A 22,931-nucleotide genomic window follows, 5' to 3' on the forward strand; every position below is an offset into this window, starting at 1 on the left:
CTATTTTCCCTCAAGCTAATGTCAAAGTTTCATTCTAATTTTAAGCAACTAATAGTACCATGATGCAAAATCACTTTTCCAAATTTTTACACCAAGTCATGACTGATTGAGGAGGAAAGGCAATGCATTTTCATAGCAACAAAACAAGTTTTAAGTCACTATGGTTACACATGAGATGTGAGGAGGAAAACATAATTCCTTCTCCAAAAATGTCACTCTATGTGAAAGGATTCTGCAGTGTTTATGAAAAGAACATAATTGGAGGTATTGTATCTACCTACCCCCTAAAACACAGAGTTCCAAAAAGCAACCAAAACCTACGCAATTCATGTAGAAAACACCTGAACAGTTAAAATGACATTTTTGTCTCAACCCAATGTCCATTTGGATGCAGATCAAACACCAGAGAGGCACTGGAGTTATTTAGACCGCACATGTAGCTTCTAAATAGTAGACTCCTTTAAACTGTCAAACACAACAAAAAATATATGGTAAACATTTTCAAGTTCAGCTCAAGTCTCCTGCCATGTCTGCCACGTCTGCCTTTCCGCTTCTCGGGAGGATCCTGGCATCCCAAAGAGACCACCTTTCCTGCATATGGTGAGATGACTCAGCAAAAGTGCAGTTAGAGGTTAGTGCCTGATAATTCTAATTAGTACCATATTGAATTAATTCCCCTTTACTGATGTAATTAACTAATTCTTCTTTACTGAGGTAACATTGGCTTGCAACACTGCTATGAGTTAGAGGTACAGGATCACCCCCCTCTGGTGTATGTCAACAGAACACATCTACCACCAAGGCATCCATAGTCTTCCAAGTAGGCCAGATACCCCCCTTTATAATTATTAAATAACCTTATTTTTACTTCATTTATAAATATATAGAGACATGATTTATTTCTGCTTCTAAGAGGATATAAAAAAAACGGCTTCCAAAACTTCTTTTGTCTCTAATTAGTAGCATCTTGAACGAAGACCAAAAACTCCTGAATGAGTTCATATTAATTTATATCAGCCAAGTCATATAGCTATTTAACTGCAGTTAGAAATACCTGTATCATATATACACATATATATTAAATATATATGTGTGTGTATAGAGTTAGCTACATAGTTCTATAGCTCTAATTACAGGTTTCTGAAATATCTGTATCATATATGTGTATAGGTGTGTCTACATATGTATTTATATATATATGTTTATATATTGTTAGAAAACAGCAATATGCAGATACTGATTTCTTTAGATCAAGGAATCTGGAGCTTCAAGTTATATTACGCAGAGTTATGTTAGGCATTTCTCTTTCCCATGAAACAGCTGGAGTGCACACTTCCCCATGAACTATCTGATTTGCTTCACTCGATAGGACCCTCAGGGACCACTAGAAAAGAGATAGAATCCAGTTGTTTCTGCATTGTCCTTGAGAACTTGCGATCAGGCCTTACACAAGATAGTCTCTCTGAGCATGGCCCGGTGATATTCTGAATTTGAGAGAGTTTCCTAAGAATGAAAGGCATATTGTCTGGGAGCATGTCTGTACTTCCTCCCAAGAGGGACAGACATTGGGGAGGGGGCCAAGGAGCTGAAATAATGTAAAGGAAATTGGCCAGAACATCAAGCTGTTCTGCAAGGCATCTATGGTTCCCTATGGCAAATTGTTAAATCTGTGTTAGTTACTTTAACATTGTAATAGAAGTGATTCTGCAGCTGACTTACATGGGTGTCAAAGGTTATTGCCAAGAAAAGTCTTAAATGAGCTACTCATTCATGAAAAATCCGCACCAGCTGCTATGGTGAGCTAGTGACGTTCCATCTGGCTGACCCTTTTCGCTTATGGAAAATGAAAATGAGTACAAATAGTTTACCTTGGTTTTGGCGTTGACATTTGCTCCCTGCTTCAGAAGAAAGTTGACCATTTTCACATTTCCATAGTGACAGGCCACAATTAAAGGAGTGTAACCAAGCTATACGTAATTAAAAAAATAAAATGAACAAGTTAATTACTACTTTAGTGATTAATATTCCAGGGAGAAGTGTTAAGGAGAATTTCAGTTATGACAGGATGGGCAGAAATTCTATGTGATTGTATAAATATTATTTAGCAGCTTATAGATGTAGCCCATGGACACAAACACAACCCTGATCACAAGGCACTTAACCCCAGCTAGGAGATGAGACGTGTGATTTAATGTGACAAGAAGCTAGAAGAAAGGCACAAGTAATATGATTGGAAAACACCAAACAGAAACTGAGTCTGGAAGGAAGATCTAGAGGCATGAAAAATGTGGCTTAGATGGGCTTGAGGGCCTCCCTGGTGGTGCAGGTGGTTGAGCACAGCGCTGTGGAGCTGTCCACAGCCTCTGCAGTGCCAGTTCGATTCTGGGCCGGCCAGGGAGATACCCACATAGTGCGGCAGACCTCTCCTGTCTCGCCCGCTGCTCCCCTCAGCAGTGTATTTCAGTCAGTCTGCCTGTTCTGTTCCCCGCTCTGTCTCTGGTGGATCCTATCACCCTCCCGCATCTCTGGCCTGTACCCCAGTTCTTGTATAAATAAAAATAAATCTTTTTAAAAAAAAAGATGGGCTTGAAAAACGGAATGGTGTAGATAGGAAAATACTTTCTCAAGACCAAGGACATGGAGGTAAGCACTGGAAGAAACAGCAAGTCATCTTGATGAGCTAAAGCAATAACAGAGAAATGACTGAAATTTCCTGCAAAACTGGAATCTTTTTGCTGCTCACTTGGACTTGACCCCAGCAGAGATGGAGCCATTTTATATTTGTGAGAAGGAGTAGATCGTCATGAATTCAGAATGCACTCTGGAGGAGGAGGGCCTTGGGCAACCTGAATGGGGTCCAGGCCAGGGGCCATCATAGCACTGACAGCAACTTGCTTTACCTTCGTATGAGCATCCAGGCCAGCCTTGTGCTTGGTGAGAATACCGGCAACGTTCACCTTGTCTTCCTGGGCTGCCAGGTGGAGGGGTGTCAGCCCACTCTACAGAGAGAATTGTAACAAAGGGGGTGCATTTGAAGAAAACACACCACATCAGCTATACTATTGTAAAAAAAAAAAAAAAAAAAAAAAAAAAACATGGAAAATTCATGGCTCGCTTGCAGAGACTGCACCTTTTGGTATTTAAGACAAACTACAAATTCATCTGACTTTTCAGCGCAGACCTCTTCTCTCAGATAATCAACACATTCAGCAAATCACATTTTCTATATTGGAGACCTTAAAAAAACTCAGCTGAGAAGCTTCCAAACAACATTCATTCCAAACCCATCTGGGGTTCCTGTTGAATAACTATTTACCCAAGGGCAGGCTGACCACTGTATAACCACGACAGTCATCTATGTTGTCACAAATACCATCTCCTATCAAAGTAAAAAATGTAGAGTCACAGGAGTTGAGCCAGAGTCATTGTCTCCGAGACAGTTTACTGCATGGGGGCTTCCCCTACATGTTAAATAAAAAATAACCCCACCTTTTAGGTAGCACCACAAATTGCCCCATTTGATATAAAATGTATGGCACCCAGACATCAAGTAATTACTCTGCTTATCTGAACATACCATTAAAGTGCATTATGAATTAATAAAACATGAAAGAACAGAAAAAGGAGGAGGAACTGGTCGGTTCAGTTCCGGCCACAGTCTGGCAGCCTGAATATGTGTGCAAGCAGCCTCCAGGGAGTAAAATTGAAATACAAGTCATTGTTATGTCTGACAAGTGCCTTTTAGGCTCCTCCACTGCCTTTCTCTGGAATTTGGAATTAGGGCCAGCAGGTGCTAAGGCGATCCGGGCTGACTACTTGAACTACAGACATACTAACTCTTGGGAGTTACAAGGTAGCTTCCTTAGTTATGTGCATGGAGAAGGAGAAGCCGCACATCTCCACTTATCAGTGAATGAAACTAATGGCAGAGGAAAGCCAGGATGAGGATGCCAAAATGCAGCCATCCAGGCAGGGAGCCTGTGGGTCTGGCATCCTGGAGTTCCAATCCCTCATTAGCCTGGCTCCACTGCTGTCTGACACTTCCCTAAAATACACATTTCGTTAAATACATCCCCGTTGGTCTCTGCCTCACTCATCAAGAAGTCTCTAGACTAAATGAAAACAAGAAGCACAGAAAGAATACCTTTGTGGACATGTGGATGTTGGCTCCTTTATCCAGAAGCAGGGTGACCATGTCGGCGTGGCCCTCCTGTGAGGCCAGATGGAGTGGGGTCACCCCTTGCTTGGTCATGATGTTCGTCTCTGCTCCATAGTTCAGGAGTGTGGAAGCGATCTGCATTTGATTCTTCTTGGCAGCAATATGTAGAGGAGTATAACCATTCTGGAAATCAACAAATCAATTAATCTAAAAAGTCTGTGCCATCTAGACAAGCAGTATAGCTTTACCATATGCCTGTAGGTTTAGCAAAGACCCTAATACAAAACTGAAGGAAATAAGAGTTTCAAGTCAACAGAAAAGTCAGAAGTGACTTTACAGTGAGTCCAAACTCTCACCCATCACAAGTTTCCAACCAGCAGACCCCAAATCTTTGTGACCAATGTCACAAGGCACTCAGGGTATCATTAAAAGCCTCCAGACTTAAACTCTTGCTGATCCCTGGCTTTCAGAGGTCACATTCTGATGGAAAAGGCAGTGAACGACAAAACTGGTTTATGTTATGGTCATAGCGGTTCATAATCGGCACAGCCATAAAGCAAATGGTCAGTGCACAGCCTGGTAGCCCTTCATCTCTACAGCCTGTTTGGCTCCAAAGTAAGTATCTGAGGCTACAGTTTTCTGTGGGAGCTCGGAAGAGGACAAGAGAAACTCACTTTGCTTAAAAGAACAAAACCCAAACCCCATATTGAAAGAAAAATCAAATAGGCAAACAGAATTCTGGAACATGTCTAAGTCTGGAACCTATAGTGTTTTCTTTCCTTTCATCAAGTCTGGTAGAATTTTCCACGAAAAGATGTGAGAGAAATCAAAAACAGGAGCTTTGTTATTAATGGTGACATGCTGAAGGGAATGACAGCGTATTAATCAACAGGCTTTGTGAAGCCACAGTAAGAGGCAACTTTAGGTCATGTCATTTCCTTAAGTCTAACTACAAAGTGTATCAAATACTAAGAAGGAGTTTTAAGAATTTAAATGTCCTTATGTGTTGTCAAGAGACCCTGATCCTCAAAAGGCCCTACATTATCTCTCTACTCTATCCCCTTTCACTAAGCAAAAATAAGGACATCTCAGTTTAGATAAGTGATATTTCTCCTTCTGCTGAGAAATTCAGCCACTCTCCTTGGGAGCTTTGGTTAGGTCTGACATAGATCTCCGTGCTCCAGGTGCTCTAGGACACTGCACTTGGCCCCGTGGGCACTGATGATTAGAAGGCACATGGATTTCCATGGAGCTCATAAGTTTAGGCATTTCCTTTTGCTACCATGTGTTTTTCTTAGCCCAATTTCACCAATTCCTGCAGCATGGGCTCAATACCAAGATCAGTAAGTGTCAGGGTGGACATAATGGGCTTAGGAAAGTGTCAGCGTGAACCCGCAAATTTAGATAAAGTAAAAGACTTATGAGGAGAATGATAAGGAGGTTTTGCTAAGACACAGGATCATCAAAGAGGGTGACGATTTTGATAATAGGAGAGGTCTGTGAAGAGGGGAATCCTTATTCCATCAAGAGTGAAACTTTTTGGAACTACCCCCAGTGAAGTCTAAAAGAAGGTTCTGGACCCTGGCAGAAAGCAGCAAAGAGGTTCCAGTGTCCAAGGTATTATGTGTTTGACAGCTTGGGGATGGGCTGGGGGCAACTGCAGCGAATAGGAAGTGGAAAGTGGGGGTAGAGGTGGAAGCCCCTTGAAGTGGACACAAGCTGAGGGGCTTCTGCTCACTGACAGGCTGGGCAGTGAGTGGGACACCAGAGTCACCTACACATGGCCCTACTGTGGGCTGTGGAGCAGAGGACTGGGGTAGCTCATCTTCTGGACTCTGGCGTGCCTGAGAGGGAGGGGGGGCTGTGGAGCAGGAGGTCAAGGAAAACCATATACACAATTTCATAATTAAAGTCCTCCTAAGTAGGTGGGAGGTCTCTTTGGAGGAGACATGGGCTTTATAGTTTTACTACAGCCCAGTCCTATTTCACAGCAAAAGCTCAAATAAAGTGTTGTGTCAAGTACTAATAGACTCTCTCTATCCGTGTTGGGAATGGTCAACCTGGAAAGTTAATCAGGGAGTAATTTTTATTTCCTTGAAATACTTGCTCTGCATTTCTTCCTGCAAACTAAGTGAAAACCTACCTACTGAGGAGTCATCACAGGGACATGCAAGTGAATGACATGATTACTCTCTTCAAGTATCATAACCTCACAGAAGGAAAGACAGAAAATAAGTGCAGAATTGAGATTACAGAGAAAAGGGTAAAAGGAGTCCTAACAGTGTGTACAATGATACAAGTTGGCTCTTCTCTTTTGAAAGTTTAAAAATTTTGTGGCATTGGGTCTCCCCTGGTGGAGCAGCGGTTGAGCACTGAACTGCGAAGCTGCCCACAGCCTCTGCAGCGCCGGTTCGATCTCTGGCCTCCAGCAAGGGTCCCACATGGCGCGACAGACCTCTCCTGCCACGCCCACTGCTCCCCTCAGCAGTGTATTTCGTCCGTCTGCCTGTTCTGCTCCCGCTCTGGCTCTGGTGAATCCTCTCACCCTCCCATGCTTCTGATTGTACCCAGTGCTTATATAAATAAATAAATCTTTTTAAAAAATAAATAAATAAAATTTTTGTGGTAAGCTGGTTTATTTGTGTCAATAAAACCTGTGTATGTGTATAGATGTATAAGTAGGTATGTGTACAAAGTCATATATGTATTTTGTTAGTTCAGTGTGTTTATACACAAAATACTCAGAAGACACTTTTATGTAAAGCATACCCTCTCACTATATATATAATTTAAACAGACATGCGAGTGTGTAGATAGGTACATATTCATATAATACAAGTGGAACGCTCCCTCCCCACTGCCTTGGGACACAGTGGACTCCTGCTTAAGAGTACTAGTTCTGAAGTCAGATTTCCTGGGTCTGGGTCAAATCTGAGCGCAAGCATTGACTAGTCACGTGACTTTGGACAAATTATCATTTAAATCTCACTTCCGGGCCTCCCTGGTGTCGCAAGGGGTTAAGACACAACCTATGAATCCGTCCGCAGCAGTTGCAGCATGAGTTCGATGCCCCGCCAGGGAAGTGACCCACATGGCGCAGCAGACCTCTCCTGACTCACCCGCTGCTCCCCTCAGCAGTGTACTTTGGTTCTTCTGCCTGTTCTGCTCCCCGCTCTGTCTCTGGTGAATCCTCTCACCCCCACATCTCTGGCCTATACCCCGATTCTTGTATACACAAATCTTAAAAACAAAATCTCACTTCCTCATCTGTAAAACAGAAATTATGGCATACCCTTAGCATGCCCATTTCATGAAATTACTATGAGATGAAGTGAGACACACATGGAATGTGCTAGGTCAGCGGCCGCTACACAGAGAGCAGCTACTGTGTCAACGGACAGAGCGAGAAACGCATCCCACCGAAATACCTCTTTTTGAAATAAACACTGCCGTGCTCTCAGTGTTTCCAGAATAAATCAACAAAAGCAGGAGTGATGGCTGGATGCATGATTTGCCAACCACACATACTGTCAGGGTAACCAAGGGGCAAGTGAAATGGTGGAAATGCCCTGGCTAGGGAGTCCATGTTGGGGTGCTTGAGAAGTTGGGTCCATACACAGCCCAAATGCATTCCTAGCCTAGGAAACAAAAAGGGTGCATGTACGAGTCATACAAGTCAACACAGATGAAACACTGAAAAGACAGAGAACCTTGTCTAGCATGAGGAAACTTTTGAACTCAGAATGAACCAAAAAAAAAGGGGGGGTGGAGGAAGGAAAAACTTGCACCACGTTTATTATATTATTATTCATTATTATTTCTCAAATTCATAGTTCAGTGTCCAAGACACAGAGTGTCAGCAGGAAGCATGATCTCTCTGGGTTCAGAAGCACATACCCTTAATAATCGCTGGCTCTTAAAAATATGAAAAGGCCTTGTGGAAGCAAGTGGTAAAAATAAATTTTGAAAAAGTGTTGATACCAAAAGCTACTATTACTCAGACCTGTGAGCTCGGCTCACAGTTACCCCTTTTGTCGCGACTCCTTTCTGGGGTCCTCACCTTGGCAGTGGCGTGAGGGGAAGCACCCTTCTCCAGTAACAGCAGCGCCACCTTCTGGTTGTCATAATGAGCAGCAACATGGAGCGGGGTAAGGCCATTCTGTAAAGGGTGTGTTTAAGTGTCAGCATTAATAAATGAGAGTTAGCTGCCCTGAACCTACCAGGATGCCTGAAAACGGATATATCGATTAATTCCATGTTAATTAATTAATATAGTCAATGGTGGGGGGAAAGGATAAAAATGAACAAATACCTACCTATTTTCACATGAGAAACTTAACAAAAAACTGGAAATGATAGGTTAAGTGACCCGGCATTTTCATGCACCATAAACAAGAGTCGAAAAATGGTATATAAGATAGAGAGACAACCTAAATGCCCCAAAACAGACGACTGGATCAAGAGGATGTGGTATATATATATATACACAATGGAATACTACTCAGTGATCAAAAAAGACAAACTCATGCCATTTGTGGCAACATGGATGGAGCTGGAAGGGATTATGCTAAGCAAATGAGTCCTAAGAAAGAGAAAAATATCGGATGGTCTCACTTATAGAGGGAATATAGGAAAACGGAACAGAGTCAGGAAAAAGCCAAAATTTGCAAGCTGACTACAGATCTGAGGCTTACAGCAGAACAGGGGCCGGAAGAGCTCAAGAGACTGTGGTGAAAGATAATGGGTCCTATGGTGGTGGGAGAGCTACAGGACTACATCTGAGGGAAAACCAAATACTGTCCAAAAGTTAACCATTATGTAAGAAAATTAAAAAAAACTCAATAAATAATAAATGGGGGGGGACGGGGAGAGGAAGGATTAGGGTCAAAATAAGGGTGGGTGCAATTATATGGGGAATATAAACAAAATGAAAATGCATACATTGTGCAAAAATGAAAAATGATGTAAGAATAATATAAAATATTTAAAAATAAATAATAAATAAATAATAAAAACAAATAAAATAAATAAAAATACTACATAAGAAACATTACATTAACATCACGGGGATTCTTAAGAGAGAAGCTCTGGGTCCTGTTGTGAGAACACAAGGACCCCGGCTCCACCTGCCCGCTTAACTAGCGCCTATGGAAAATCATGGACGCCGCCATTTTGAAATCCAAGCCCAGAGCTTTCCCACGTGACTGGGTCATGTGACCTGCATCCCGGAACACCTTACCTTTCCCGCTGAATCTGCTGCTGCCCGACGCTGCAGGAGGAGCTTCGCCACGTCCAGGCTTCCGTACTTGGCCGCGACGTGCAGGGGAGTGAAGCCTTTCTAGAAACAGGAAGAACAGAAGTAGAATATAGTATTAGCTATAATACTATGTTTCCTGTTAATATATGAAACAAACTGTTGATTCTCCTCTTGGGAAAAATACTGACTGTTCAATCTGTTAGTCATAAACAGGGAGGAAGGAGGCAAAAGATGAAAATGTAATATAAAAATGTTGAGCTGCATCGAACGAATGTAGAAATTTTATATTAACGCCTTAGAGACTAAAATTTAACTTTACAGCGTTGGGCTTCTTAAAAACCACTGGTGTCGGTACAATGGCTCCAAGGTGCCAGTGGTGAAATAAAGGCTTGTATTTTTCTTGCCTCAAAATCAACAGGGCTGAGACAAGGACTGTCTTTGCTCCACTTCGTCTCTTTCTATCCTTTTCATAAAACCTGAAATCCAAAATTTCGTCACTTAAAATTTAGGCTATTTCAACAGCCATGGTGAAAATTTTACAAATCATTGTGATTCAGTATTTTTTTTGCAGAAATAGCAAGATAAAATGGTTGACGGAACAAAAAGGTAGTCACCATTCCAAAGCACCTCCCATCTGCTCTCCCCTTACCCAGCTGACCCCACCAATTCTGTCTGTAAAATACCCTCTACTTCGGGCAAGATGTTGTGCTGATTAACACCAGACTTTTAAACACATGGCAGCTTTAAGGCTTTTTTATTTTATTTTATTTTTTTTTTTAAAGACTTCTCTCCTGCACGTTTATACATTCAGAGTGTCCAGTGCCTAACCAATTCCACAGTCTCTATTAGTGGGGTGTTACAAAGACAGTCCAGTGCCTGGCCTCAGATCTCAAGCCTGGCCCAGTTCCTAGGCCATGATCTCAAACCCATCCTCCAGACCAGACAGCCTAGCCACATGCTTTCTGGCACTACCGCGGGAGTGGGGGACTCCTCACTCCTGCAGGCCTGTGAGACACACAGCAATTTTGCCTGTTAGGGGGTCTGTGCTGTGGCTTATCCTGGGGTCCATTCACAGCCTTGTCCTAATACAGAATCCCCCGAGAAGCACTCTGGCCTTTTCACGGGGTCACCACACAAATTATTGTTCATGGAGTTGTTTTTCCTTTTGTTTCTTTTTGAACATTTGGTACTAATAAGTCCTTGGAAGAGCTTGAGTCTTCTGCTTTTCCCAAGTGTGGGACAAATATAGGAAGTGTTTCCTGATTCCTGCATTAAGCTACTGAAGCCAACTCTCGTTAAAGCTCTCCACCCTCCAGTCAGTGCCCACGAAGAATGGGGTGACTCGGGTGGACAGAGTTCCTTGACACAAGCCAAGTAGTCGAGAAGGAACAATACACTTCTTACCCGTAAGGTTCTGCTGGAGTAGACCCAGCCCCCTTGTAAACTGGGAAGCTATTATTAGACAAACCGACAGAGAATCTTTACTGTAAAATCACAAAATAGGGGTTAGGAAGCTTCTCCTGAGTCATACAACTCCCTTCTCCACTATGTTAATCTCATCAGGATTTCATTACCCCTGATATTTATAAACACTTAAGTAACTTTAATGATGATGAGTCAACTTCTTGCAGAAGTCCAGTCTGCTCCACTGTGGAAGTGAACTGTTTAATGTCTTCTTCCACTTATCTGCCCTACTTTACTCTGGCTTTAGATATATTTCTTAAATCCTCAGAATCTTCGGGAGTAACTGGACTAGGTTTTATTCTCTCTTTCTGAAATGTTCTTATCTTAATTTCATTTATTTATCATCTGATGAGACAATCACCCAGTCTCTCTTGCGCTATGATTGCCAGTGCTCCTTTATTATTATAGTATTTGTTTGTTATTACAGCTATATATTTTTTGATTGTTATTGTTATTACTAATACATATTGTTATTACTACTACTGGTTGTTACTGTTACTACTAGATGTTTGTGCTTTAAATGCATCTTAAAATACTTGTGAGTCCTTAGATTTCAGCATTTGAATAAATTGCCAGCGTCTTGCATTAAAACAGCTTACAGCCACAGCCAGCAGGAAGGCAAGGAGGGCATCGCCCCAGGACGAGGGCAGTTCCTACCTGTGAGTGTCCTTTTCCCACAGATGTGGTATTTTTGCTTGAAAATGTCTTTTAAATCTTCTAAATGACTTCATATTTCTGGGAATTATTTTGCTCCACAATCAACTGACTCATCTTAGCCCTTCACTTGTTTGATTTTCCTATTCTTGTGCCTGTTAGATTTCTTTTGCTCCAGTTAGTGTGTGCATGCTTTCTCCTAAGACACATCCAAATGCTGGATTTCACCTTGAATGTATCAAGTTAAGAAAAAAAGATTCTGCCATCACATGCAACTTTGAACTGGCGTAAAATTCAGGCTGGTGTATATTCTTTCTTAGATGATAAAAGTGTGTTTCTCCAACTCAGTTTTATTTTGACACTGTTCTTCCCCAGACAAGAGTAGCTGGTAAAGATGAGAGAACAGGCTTGCTGATACAGGGTTCTAGAGAGGACTAAAGCGCTTAATAAATCTAGTATCCAGCCTAGTGCAAGTTTGTGTTTTCCTCCTGAGTAAGATAAGCTCAACATATTTGCAAATCTTATTCTTCATCCTCTTGGGAAGACATTGTCATTTCATAACAGAAAGGGAAGCAAAAGGAACCCTTACTCCACAGATATCATCTTAAACAAGACCTGCACGAGAAACAACACTGATGTTAGCCAGAGGGGAGGAAGCCAGCGTTCTTTACTGAAGATACTGCGTGGATGTGGACAATCCCTCCTGGTCTCTTAGAAAAGGAATCTAGAATAGTCCAAAAGAAAGCAGTCAGGCAGAGGCCTGACTTAGAACCACCTTTCCCGACTCTGGGTAGCTGAGCAGAACCACCACCTGCGGGACGTCTCAACCACGCCACCAGGCAACCACCCGCCTTACCTTGGTGGCTAAGGAGTGGGCTGCACCTGCTTCCAAGAGCACCGACGCCACGTCCACCTGGCCCTCCCTGGCGGAGATGTGCAGTGGCGTGTAGCCGTTGGTCGTGGCTGCGTCGGGATGGGCCATGTGCTGCAGGAGCAGCTGCACGATCTCGGTCTTACCCAGGCGAGAGGCGATGTGCAAAGGCGTCTGTTCCTCCTACAACTCAAGTCAAGTGGAAAGTCAGTGCCGGGCCAGACCCAGCTTTACTGCCAACTGATTTCACTCACATGTTTTCTGAGGCCTTCATGGACTCTCTAAGAGCCCCTACCCAAAGTGAAATGATTACTATTCCAACCACGACTTATTTTATCTTTCACTGTGGAGCTGACCTGCTTGACCACAAAACCTTCCTTAGATTTTTAAAATATAGGTACTTCCAGGAAACTGGATGTTGTTTTCTGGGCACATCAGAATGTTTCTCCACTCATGAAGGCTTCAGCCCTCACTGAGGTTTATGCATAAACCAACTCATGATTCTGAATAAGAAAGAAATCTAGCTCAGGAGTCCTGAGATGTGGAGTCCCATCCAAAAGCTTTCAGTAAGAGACAGTATTTACTCTGGGAACTGCACCAAGAGAAAAAGAACCAGGCTGCTGGAAAACTTTGTTCTTTCCTTCACTCAGCAAGCCAAGGACACAAATGCTGACTCTTTTCTTCAAGGAGACACTGTGGATAAAGAAGATATTGTGATGTGATTTAAAAAGTTGTTCCTGGAAGTGTTGCAGATGAGTTTGGGATTTGCCTGCGGGGTGTCAAAGATGAAATGCAACTCTCTGGCAAGAACCAAATGCGGCTGTTGCCAAGTGCTTTTCATTTGAAAGCAGAGCGACGGTATAGCTGGTATAAGGGGCAGGAAACCACCTGACTGAGTGTGCAGAGAAATTTTTTCAGCGTTAAGAGAACCAGGTCAAATCATTTTCTTGTTAAAAGAAAAGCGTGTGTAACCTTAGTGATGAAAAGAGGTATATCTTACAATCCGCCCAAGGACATGTCATAGCAAAAGTGAGGAAGGAAAGCTGGGCCAGCTTTCCAGGGCTAAGAATGAATGGAGAACAGATATAATGGAGCAGGAAGGGGCTTTTCAAGTAAATGCAGTTACAAGAAAAGACATATGAAGAAGGAAGAGAAAGATGAAATTCCATTGCATGAGTTTCAGGATAGAGAGAAATAATAACACAATCATTTTGGCAATAGTATTGAATTTTTTTTTTAAATGTGCAACTTATAAGCTTTCTTCCTGCACAATACATACTTGTTCCTGTCCTTATAATAGATCTAAAAGGAAGGGATGACATATGTATATTATACTATTATTCACAGATAGGAGATTAAGGGGTAAATGAGTTCTGTAGGATTTCCTTCTTTTTTTTTTTTAAGATTTATTTATTTATTTATTTATACAAGCACTGAGTACAGTCAGAAGCATGGGAGGGTGAGATAATTCACCAGAGCCAGAGCGGGGAACAGAACAGGCAGACCGACAAAATACACTGCTGAGGGGAGCAGCGGGCGCGGCAGGAAAGGTCTGTCGTGCCATGTGGGACCCTCTCTGGTAGCCAGGGATCGAACCAGCGCTGCAGAGGCCACGGGCAGTTTCGCAGCCCAGAGCCTAACCACTGCACCACCAGGGGATGCCCTGTAGGATTTTCTAATTATTAAAATAAGACTTGAATTCAGGCATTGAAATCTAAAGACATTTCTTTGTCTATACAGGCTACAGAAATAGATAAAGTAAGATGGCCAGTAAAAAAACCTGATAATACTTTAGAAGATACAGCTTTCTCTCATGTACAGAGGGGAAAGAGGTTCTTAGGAATTGCATTTTTTTGGGAAAAAAAAGGTAACCAATCTGACCATAGGCTAACTGACATAAACTAGAGTTACATTCCTACAGCAAATTTCAGGTCATTCTATCGGGAAGTTTTAAGTAAAGACCCTAAACATTTCTGGTATTACACAATCAGTTGTCTGTTTAATTCACTCCTTTTTCAACCAGTTCAGGGTCCAGTTCAGGGTCATGGGCAGCCAGAGACGATCCTGGCAGCTCAGAGTATAGTGGGCCATGACCCTGGAGGGCACCCCTCCATTGCAGGGCACAACACACCATGCTCCCTCCGGCTAGGACAACTGAGATGCCAGTCATCCTCTCGTGCACTTCTTCGGGGCCTGGGAGAACACTGGTATCCAGGAGAAAAACCGCTCAGATGTGGGGCACACGTGCCAGCTCCCCACTGACTGTGGTCCCAGGGATAGACCGGGATGGACTGTCTTTATTCTCTTCTGCATAATAATGAAATGAAGTTGAACAAAATAACTTTATGGAAAACCTGCTGTGTATTGGGAGTAGGCAAAAATATGCCTTATCACCTATTATTATTTAATCATAAGGCATTGTTTCTAAATTCAATTGAGAATACAGACTGCCTAGCACAGAGCCCCTGACCTTGTAGCTAGTGTAAAAACTGAGCATAATGGGAATTGTAGAGTGATGAAGTTAGGGTAAGAGTTTTCAGACGGGCATATACATGTGTGCGCAGGCACGCGTGTGCAGGCACACATGTGTGGGTGTGGGTGTGTGTGTGTATTAGGAAGCCAAGGGGTAAACAGATCAGAGATGTGTCCATTTTCCTGCCCGGCACTCCCTCCAACCTTCTTTTGGGAACAGCTCCGCCCTCCTTTGAGTGAGGAGGGCACCCCAGACTGCATGCAGTTCTAGAGGGACTGCCAGTCACCTTACCCCCTTCATGAGTGGGCCAGATAAGCTCAGGTAAGGAAAGAACCTAATTAGAATCTAATGGGTTGTCTGTGCTGGAAGAGAAAAAGTTTCTCTTTACATATGAAATGGGTGAGAAGTGATCTCAGCAAGGAGGTAGTAGCAAGATACACAAGCAGAGGAGAAACCCTCTTCCTTATCCTTCCCAGTGTGTGACCTAAAAATCTTGACTATTAGGGCCCTGAATCACCCTGGTCCACAGGGACACTCTGCACATCAGGTAAGATCATCTGTGTTGAGCCTCCCTGTGGCACAAGGGGTTAAGAGGCAACATATGAAGCTGTCTGCAGCCACTGCAGTATGAGTTTGATCCCTGGCCAGGGAGCTACCCACAGGGTACAGCAGACCTCTCCTACCTTGCCCAACTGCTCCCTTCAGCAGTATCTTCTGTCCATCTGCCTGTTCTGCTCCCCGCTCTGTCTCTGGTGAACCCTCTCACCCCCCACACCTCTGGCCTGTACACCAGTGCTTGTATAAATAAATATTTTTTTTTAATTTTTAAAAAATAAAATTGCTTTCATAGGTAAACAAAAATATCATGTGAGACAATACTGTATTTCCCAGAAACACTAAATTGTGCTTTTTAAATACAAACATTTCTGAGATCGGGGTGCATTTTGCATATGTATTTCCAGTAGCTTCTTTATCACCTGAATAGACATGCTACTGAATTAAGCCTTTTCCGAAACAAAGATGGCATTAAGGTTTCTAAAACATTTTCAAAACAAGGAAATGGAGAAGAGCAGCCTGCCTTGGAGACAGGACTCAGGCATATCACGGAAGGGAGGAGGTAGAGGGGGCCGCACCTACCCTGGCTCTGGCATCCACAAGGGCGCCGTTCCTCAGCAGGCACCGGACCACCTCCACCTGCCCGGCGCGGGCCGCCATGTGCAGTGCGGTCTCCCCCCTCTGTCAGGAAACAAGAACCATGGAATGATGAGTGAACTGACCAATCTGGATGAGGACAATAAAGGTGTGCCTCTTTGTGAAATTCAGCAATACATCCAAAGGTTTAAGCAATCTCTGAAAAGACATGGTGATTTCGTAATTAGTCTGGAAAAACACAGGTTTGTATGTTCTCCATCTTCATGAGGATAAAGCAAACACCTAAGCCTATTCTTTTTTTCAGCCTACGACAAAGCAGCAAACTTACCCCAATGTCCAGGCTACCCTGAGTCGAAACTTCACCATCAGCCTGGCCACTTACATCATTTTGGTGACATGAAGTGGTCTTTTACCCTTTGAGCCTCAAATCTGTCATCGTGGCACTTCACTATGTGACGACAACTTGATCTCCTTTTTATGAGCACGTCTACATACTGAAGGTGAAGGGAGCGTGTTGCAAACAATCACGCCGCTGGTACCATGTAGAAGTTGTCCCTTTCCAAAATTCAACATTGATTGCTGAAATAAACTATTATTTTACTACAGATTTGTCTTTGTGTTATGAGACTGCCCTATAAGTGATCAGACAAATTTGACTTTCCCAGGAGGTCCCTAATTTGTCACCCATGAGCATAATGATAGGCAGGTACTTAAAAGAACTACAGAGTAGGGACAGTCCTACCTGGTGATGACAGTCACTCTGAGCACTGGCCATTCCCCAAGTCTCCCCAGCACCAAATCAAGGCATGACACACTCATCAGGAAAGGGTGTTAAAAAAGATGGGAGTTAGATGTCAGGGGTTTTCTCTTTGGGAAGCTTGTTAATTATTGCCTCAAAGACAGAGGTGCTTTTAAAATCAAAATGTTTTCGAACCACAGGTAGCTCTGAAGAAGGCAGGTATTGATTCACTGAAACCATCTGGCAGTGTTAAAGGAACAGGGTGCTGGGAGACAAGTCTTCACTCGTAGTCATCGCAACTATTCTAGCAACGAAAGATGATTTCAACCAAGTCAAGTTGACTGTTCCAAAGAAAAATTGCTACTGACTTTGGTAATTGGATATTTCTTAAAAATCCACAGAATAATATTTTCTGATTCCTTGCACAATAAATCCGTAAGTCTACAAGAACTAATATGCCATTTGTGTCATAGCTCATAGTTCCGTTTTACCCTTTATTCAGAGGCCCATTCCTTACAATATCATAAGTGATTTTAAAAGATTTGATTTTGAACGCACTAACCTGGACATCTACTTGAATTTTCTTTTTTGTTCGTGATTTGTTCAACCTCTTATTTTCTGATGATACATTTGGACTTTTGTAAAGTGAGTGTAGCAGGAGTGTGCTGCTTTATAAAATGACATGTTTTTACAATAGTAATATTCATCTTCAGACTTGGTGGGTAGATGGTAAGATTTTTCCTCTTCGGATGAACATGATTTCTAATTTGCTTTCCATATCACTTACTACTATCCCTAAATAGACAAAGGTAAGATCTTCTAACTAGCAAAAATAAAAACTCTCAAATCTTTACCCTACTCTAAGTCTTATAAAAGTATAGAAATTTTACTTTATTTTAGTAGGTATGAAAAGACAAGGACAAATTTCCTCATAAGAAGTAAAGTCACAGAGGCCCTAGGAGGCCCTTCTCAATGACGAATGCATATGTACATTACAAGCCAAGCTTTATAAATAAAGCGTTTATAAAATGTTTCCTATGGTAGCCCTAGTATTTCTAATACTCTGATTTTATACTTAAAATAACTTACTTTTATGATGTTTCCATATATGAAATTGATGAGTTAGATTAAAAACCTAATCTAAACTATTAGACATCATATCCAAAGGAATGGTGTAGGTGGGTATGGTCTTGTTCAAGTCTTATTTAATGACACTGAGGTAGCTGACTTTTATTATGAATTACCTGTATCCTTTTATATTTATATTACCCTTATTTATACATAAGTATCCATAGAGAAATGAGAAGATAAACATAGTTTTAATCAACAGCTTCATATTTTTGTTGGGCATCTCATCTTATTCAACACCATTGTTTTCTTTATAAAGATAAACTAATTGTCTTTAAGAATTATGGGAAATTCTTCAATAGAATAAAAAGTGTGACCTTTGCCAGGAATCCCTTTATTGGTTATAGGAAGAGGAGAAAACTTAGCCACGCTCTGAACTGTGCTCTGCGTACCCCCCACAAGTGTTTGCTTTTCTCCTCCCAAGGGGGACGGGTATCTTCTACACCCAGGGTTGACAGTGAAGAGTTCGGATGATGGATGTATTATAGCTGGCAGTTCAGCTGTCTAGGTCTTAGAGTGCATTTATTTGTCAGCTTTCTGGAAAAGGAGCTTTGCAGTAACACTAGCTGCATGACGGAGTTACTGGTACACGTCACACTTGGACTGGATTCTGAGACAAAAACAAGACTGGCCAGAGAACATAAGCTCACATCCAAAGCTGGTAGTGACTGTCATGCCCTCTTCCGGTTGTTAGAACCAACGCCACTGACAGCGAAGTTGACTTCCACGTTGGCCGCATCAAGTTGGGAAGCATCAAAGCACAACAGACAGCATTGCATTCAACAATGCAACAAGATTTCAGGCAACACACAAAGGCTCCAAAGGCAGGGACTTTGGGTTCAGGAGGTGACTGGCTCTGACAGAGCAAGCAGGCAGTCAGTGACCACAGAGCTCTTCATCAACCTGCAAAGAGTTTTCAATCCAGCAGCCAGAACCCCACGTTATGAGAACACACAAGTTCGCAGGCATCCCACTGCTAGAGAAAGTCAGATTCCTCCAGTGCAGGGTTGCCAGATGAGCGAATCAAAATACAGGATTGGCCAGTAAACTTTCATTAACAATGACAAACAGAGAATGATTATTTTAGCATCATTATTTCAAACATTGCATGGGACATACATACTAAAATAATTATCCATTGTTTATCTGACATTTAAATTTAACTGGCAGTCCTATATTTTATCTGGCAACCATCTCTACATGGCATTTGCTCCCTGAAGAACACATGGCACAAAAATGGAAATTAACAACCAGAAAAAGGAGTAAGAAATGTGTAGAGGAGATGATTATGTTGGTTGGTGTCTCTCAAGTATTTGTTTTATGGGGCTGAAGGAACAAAAGGGAATGCAATGAATACATGAGAAAATGAAATAAAATGAAGACCCTAATGATGACCAACAATTGGAAGCTAAAATTTAATATAGCAATTTCTAAATTTGGGAAACTTAAAGAATCTAAAGGCTATCAATTAATTATTTTTTTAGTAATTTTTACCTGTAAAGCTACTTGTAACCTACATAACATTTTTTTCTGAGTGGAGCATATCAATATGGATTAAAAGCATCACTGTGAAATGATCTGGAGCTGGTCAGGTAAGAAATAAATTAAGAATGACCACAGAATCACACAATCATTCCACGCAGATTTTCTTGATGCTTTTGCAAAAATCTCTCCTCAAGAGATTAACTTAGGAGATATCAATCAAGCACCATGTAGAATATACATGTATATGTTATTATTATAACACAATAATCTAATTCAGCCTACGTCTTCATTGCCTGTGATCTTGTAGGCACCGGGATGCAAACAGGGAAAAAACAGTCAAGTGGGAAATTATTGAGTATTTGTTCTTGAAAGTTACTGGTTTATATAGATCTCAGTTTTAAAAAGGGAGATGGTTATTTCTGAACAATAAAAAAAAAGAAGGATGTTGATTTCTTTGAAATTCTAGGAAGTGACTCAAATTAAATTCAGCTTGGCACGTTGTGAAATTACTCTTACCCTTATTGGAGTAATTAAAAGTTAGCATTTAATATTATTATTTTAGGAGCAATGGATTATAACTAGGGAAATTTGTAGACAAAGATTTTACGTTTAAATTCTTAAGTGATTTTATGCTCCACTATGAATGTTATAAATAGCATTCAGATTCAAATTGTTTCACATGGATCTTGCCCATGCATCTGAAACTTCAGCACAGAAACAGTGTGCAAATTACAAAGGAATAAGAATGTGAGAGGGAATACAAATAAAAAGTGAATGGAACATTCTGTTTCGCAACTCAAATTGACGAGAAACCCAAAACTGGCAGCAGTGGACAACCAATGGCCTTGGAGAATATGATTCATTTTAAGAATTAGCACTAATATTTATTTGGGAGAGTTAATTCTGTTACCCACTTTGAAATAAACTCACTATTCTCGTGGCCCCTGTCAGCTTCAAATACACAACTGTATCTTGTATACAGCAAGTTCTCTTGCTTGGGAGAAAACTTGCAGTGAATGATCAACATTTAAAGAGGCACACTCCAAGAAAGCGAGAGAAATATAAAGAACTGAGAAGTGCCAATCCTCACTCGCAGTAGGTGGAGCGATTTTGAGGTATCCAGTAAATTTACCGGCCAAATGAAAGTTGTCTGGAGATCAACTTTCATCTTGGGAGACACAGGAAAGTTGCAATAATTTAACTCCTTTCAAGGAGGAAAGGACACCAGTCCAGCAAACAAAATCAAATCAAGACAGGCTGAAAAATTGGAATATCTATGTAATTGCTGGAGGAAGAATTTCCTATCAAGTCAAAAGCCCTAAATGGTGCATCTATGATCAGTCTTCCATATGATTGAGGGTGGGAGACTGATTAGTTGAAATTATCCAGAGCACAATTTACTCAAGTATCTAGAATGAGCCTTGAAAAGCATGTTGCAACCAATCACTCAGGATGTTCAGAGGAGCTTCTAAAATGTGTTTTGTTTGAATCAATGTAAAAAAGAGCCATGGTTCATCCATCTGCTCCCGGAAGCTGACACGGGTCATCCACCACAGCTCCCATTTCATTTTCTAACTCATTGCTTTTCCTTTGAGACTCTTCTCCGTCAAGTTCCAGCCATTCCTTAATGGTATGTTGTCACGGGCCTTCTCCCAGCTGGGCCGCTGGCTTCAAAGACACACACACAACACGCATCCCTACACACACCCACACGCGCCTTTTCCTTTCGCACTTTCTCCCTGGGGTTATTCTGACCCAAACCATACTCACAATGTTAGTGACATCTGGAGAGGCTCCGTTCTGCAGCAGAAGGAGGACAATGTTCAAGTGGCCCATGAAGGCAGCCACATGTATTGGTGTGAGGCCAGACTGCGAAACAAAGCAACAGCAAATTTTACTCCTCTGCACCGGTGGGGGCTGTGGGGCTTCTTCAGATCAATGGAAACTCGAGTGAAGAGGACAGAAGATGGATGAAAGGAAGGGGGAAAGAAGTAAGAGAAGGAATGTTTGGTGACAGGCTGAAACATTGTTCTACCTCTGTGATAGCTTGGATTGAAGCCCCATATTTCACCAGCAGTTCCATGACTTTGATGCGGTTTTTCTTGCAGGCAATGTGCAGTGGAGTAAAACCATTCTGTGCAAAAGACAATCAGGTTAGTTGGAAACATGCAGAAACGATTTTCACACAACTCCATGCTGGCACATTGCAAGCAATCATGTTACATCGTCACAATAACGTTACCATTTCTTCAAGCCGCAGGTGCTGCTAGGAGCTAAGAAAAGAGGTGGTGTGTTCTGGAAGCCCTGAGCTTGATTTAGAATGTGGTGGCCTGGATGTCATTCTGGGTGTGTGGTTACAGAGAAAACAAAAGGAAAGCAAAGCACATGGACCTACTCTTCAAAGAAGCAAAAACAGAGGGGCAATCATACTTTGGAAGATCCATGATGGGTTTGCATTGGAAATGTCTTGAAAATACAAAAAGTTAAGCATGCTATTTTCTGACAAAGGGTCATTTCTGAGCGCATGAAAAATTTTCAATTCTTTTGCTTCCAAAATCGAACATGACTGCCCCTGTAACAAATTTTTTGGTTCTGTTACCATTTTCTTCAAGGCAGAGGTGTTGCAAATGAGCCGAACTTTTTATTTATGTTGACAATTTTTTTATGTCTACTAAGAGTTACATTTCTTATGTTTAAATGTTTTTATGAGGTGTTGGGTATTAGCAGGTCATTATCTCCATAAAACTTGCTATTCAGATGTTACATCTTATATTTAAAGCTTTTTATAACCTGTTGCAATCAGATACGATTAATTTGATAAAGAAATTACTATTTCAGTGCCCGAATACTTTTCAAGAAAGGTATGGAGAATTTCTGGAATCACTGGAGGGAGATACTTCTCAGAGATAAAGGATTGTAGAGAAGTCTTTAAGAAACTAACTTTCCAAAAACTAAGCTAATGTGCTGAATTTGGGGGAAATTATCTAAAAATAGATTAACCAGCCCCATACTTACTCTTTATAGGTTATACTAAAGCATATTTTTATTTGAATCATATCTCCTATATAGAAAGCCATATCTATTTTGCATTATTCTACCAGTTCTGTTAACAGTTTTACCTGTCCTAGTGCAGACTAATTAGCAGTCAATATTCTTCTACACTGGCCATTCTAAGATGTTGCTTAACCTAATGAATAATTATTTTCACAATGTCTGTTATATTCCATGGATGGAATAAGCCATAAATAACCACATGTACAGGCAGTGCTTAAAAGTCTGCAGCGATTACATTGTGATACTTCATAAGTTTACTGACCACCATACAATTGAAAATAAGAATTTTTCTCAGTATGAGAAAATAAATACCCTCCCATAATTGCACATAATCCAAAAAGTATAGTTGCATCCCTGGTAAATTATTTTTTAAAGAAATGATTCCAATGGAAAACTTCTAATAAAAATAGCTTCAAGATTTGATCTTTCTGCTGACATTCTCTCATTCTAAATGTTGCTTGTCTGAAGACCAATTTAACTGACATCAACCACATA

The 22,931-nt window shown here is 41.4% G+C and overlaps 1 protein-coding gene across 1 annotated transcript in view; it reads right to left on the reverse strand.

The window, feature by feature from the left end:
* ANK2 (ankyrin 2) overlaps positions 1-22,931 on the reverse strand; it is a 205,543-nt gene that overhangs the window by 91,560 nt on the left and 91,052 nt on the right. The window contains 9 exon segments of the mRNA XM_037509540.2: positions 1,869-1,967; positions 2,901-2,999; positions 4,145-4,342; positions 8,220-8,318; positions 9,399-9,497; positions 12,391-12,588; positions 16,016-16,114; positions 21,153-21,251; positions 21,418-21,516. Coding sequence (XP_037365437.1) covers positions 1,869-1,967; positions 2,901-2,999; positions 4,145-4,342; positions 8,220-8,318; positions 9,399-9,497; positions 12,391-12,588; positions 16,016-16,114; positions 21,153-21,251; positions 21,418-21,516 — 1,089 coding nt within the window.

Source organism: Talpa occidentalis, unplaced genomic scaffold (genome assembly GCF_014898055.3).
Source record: "Talpa occidentalis isolate TD23 unplaced genomic scaffold, MPIMG_talOcc4v2.1 talOcc4.13, whole genome shotgun sequence".
NCBI lineage: Eukaryota > Metazoa > Chordata > Mammalia > Eulipotyphla > Talpidae > Talpa > Talpa occidentalis.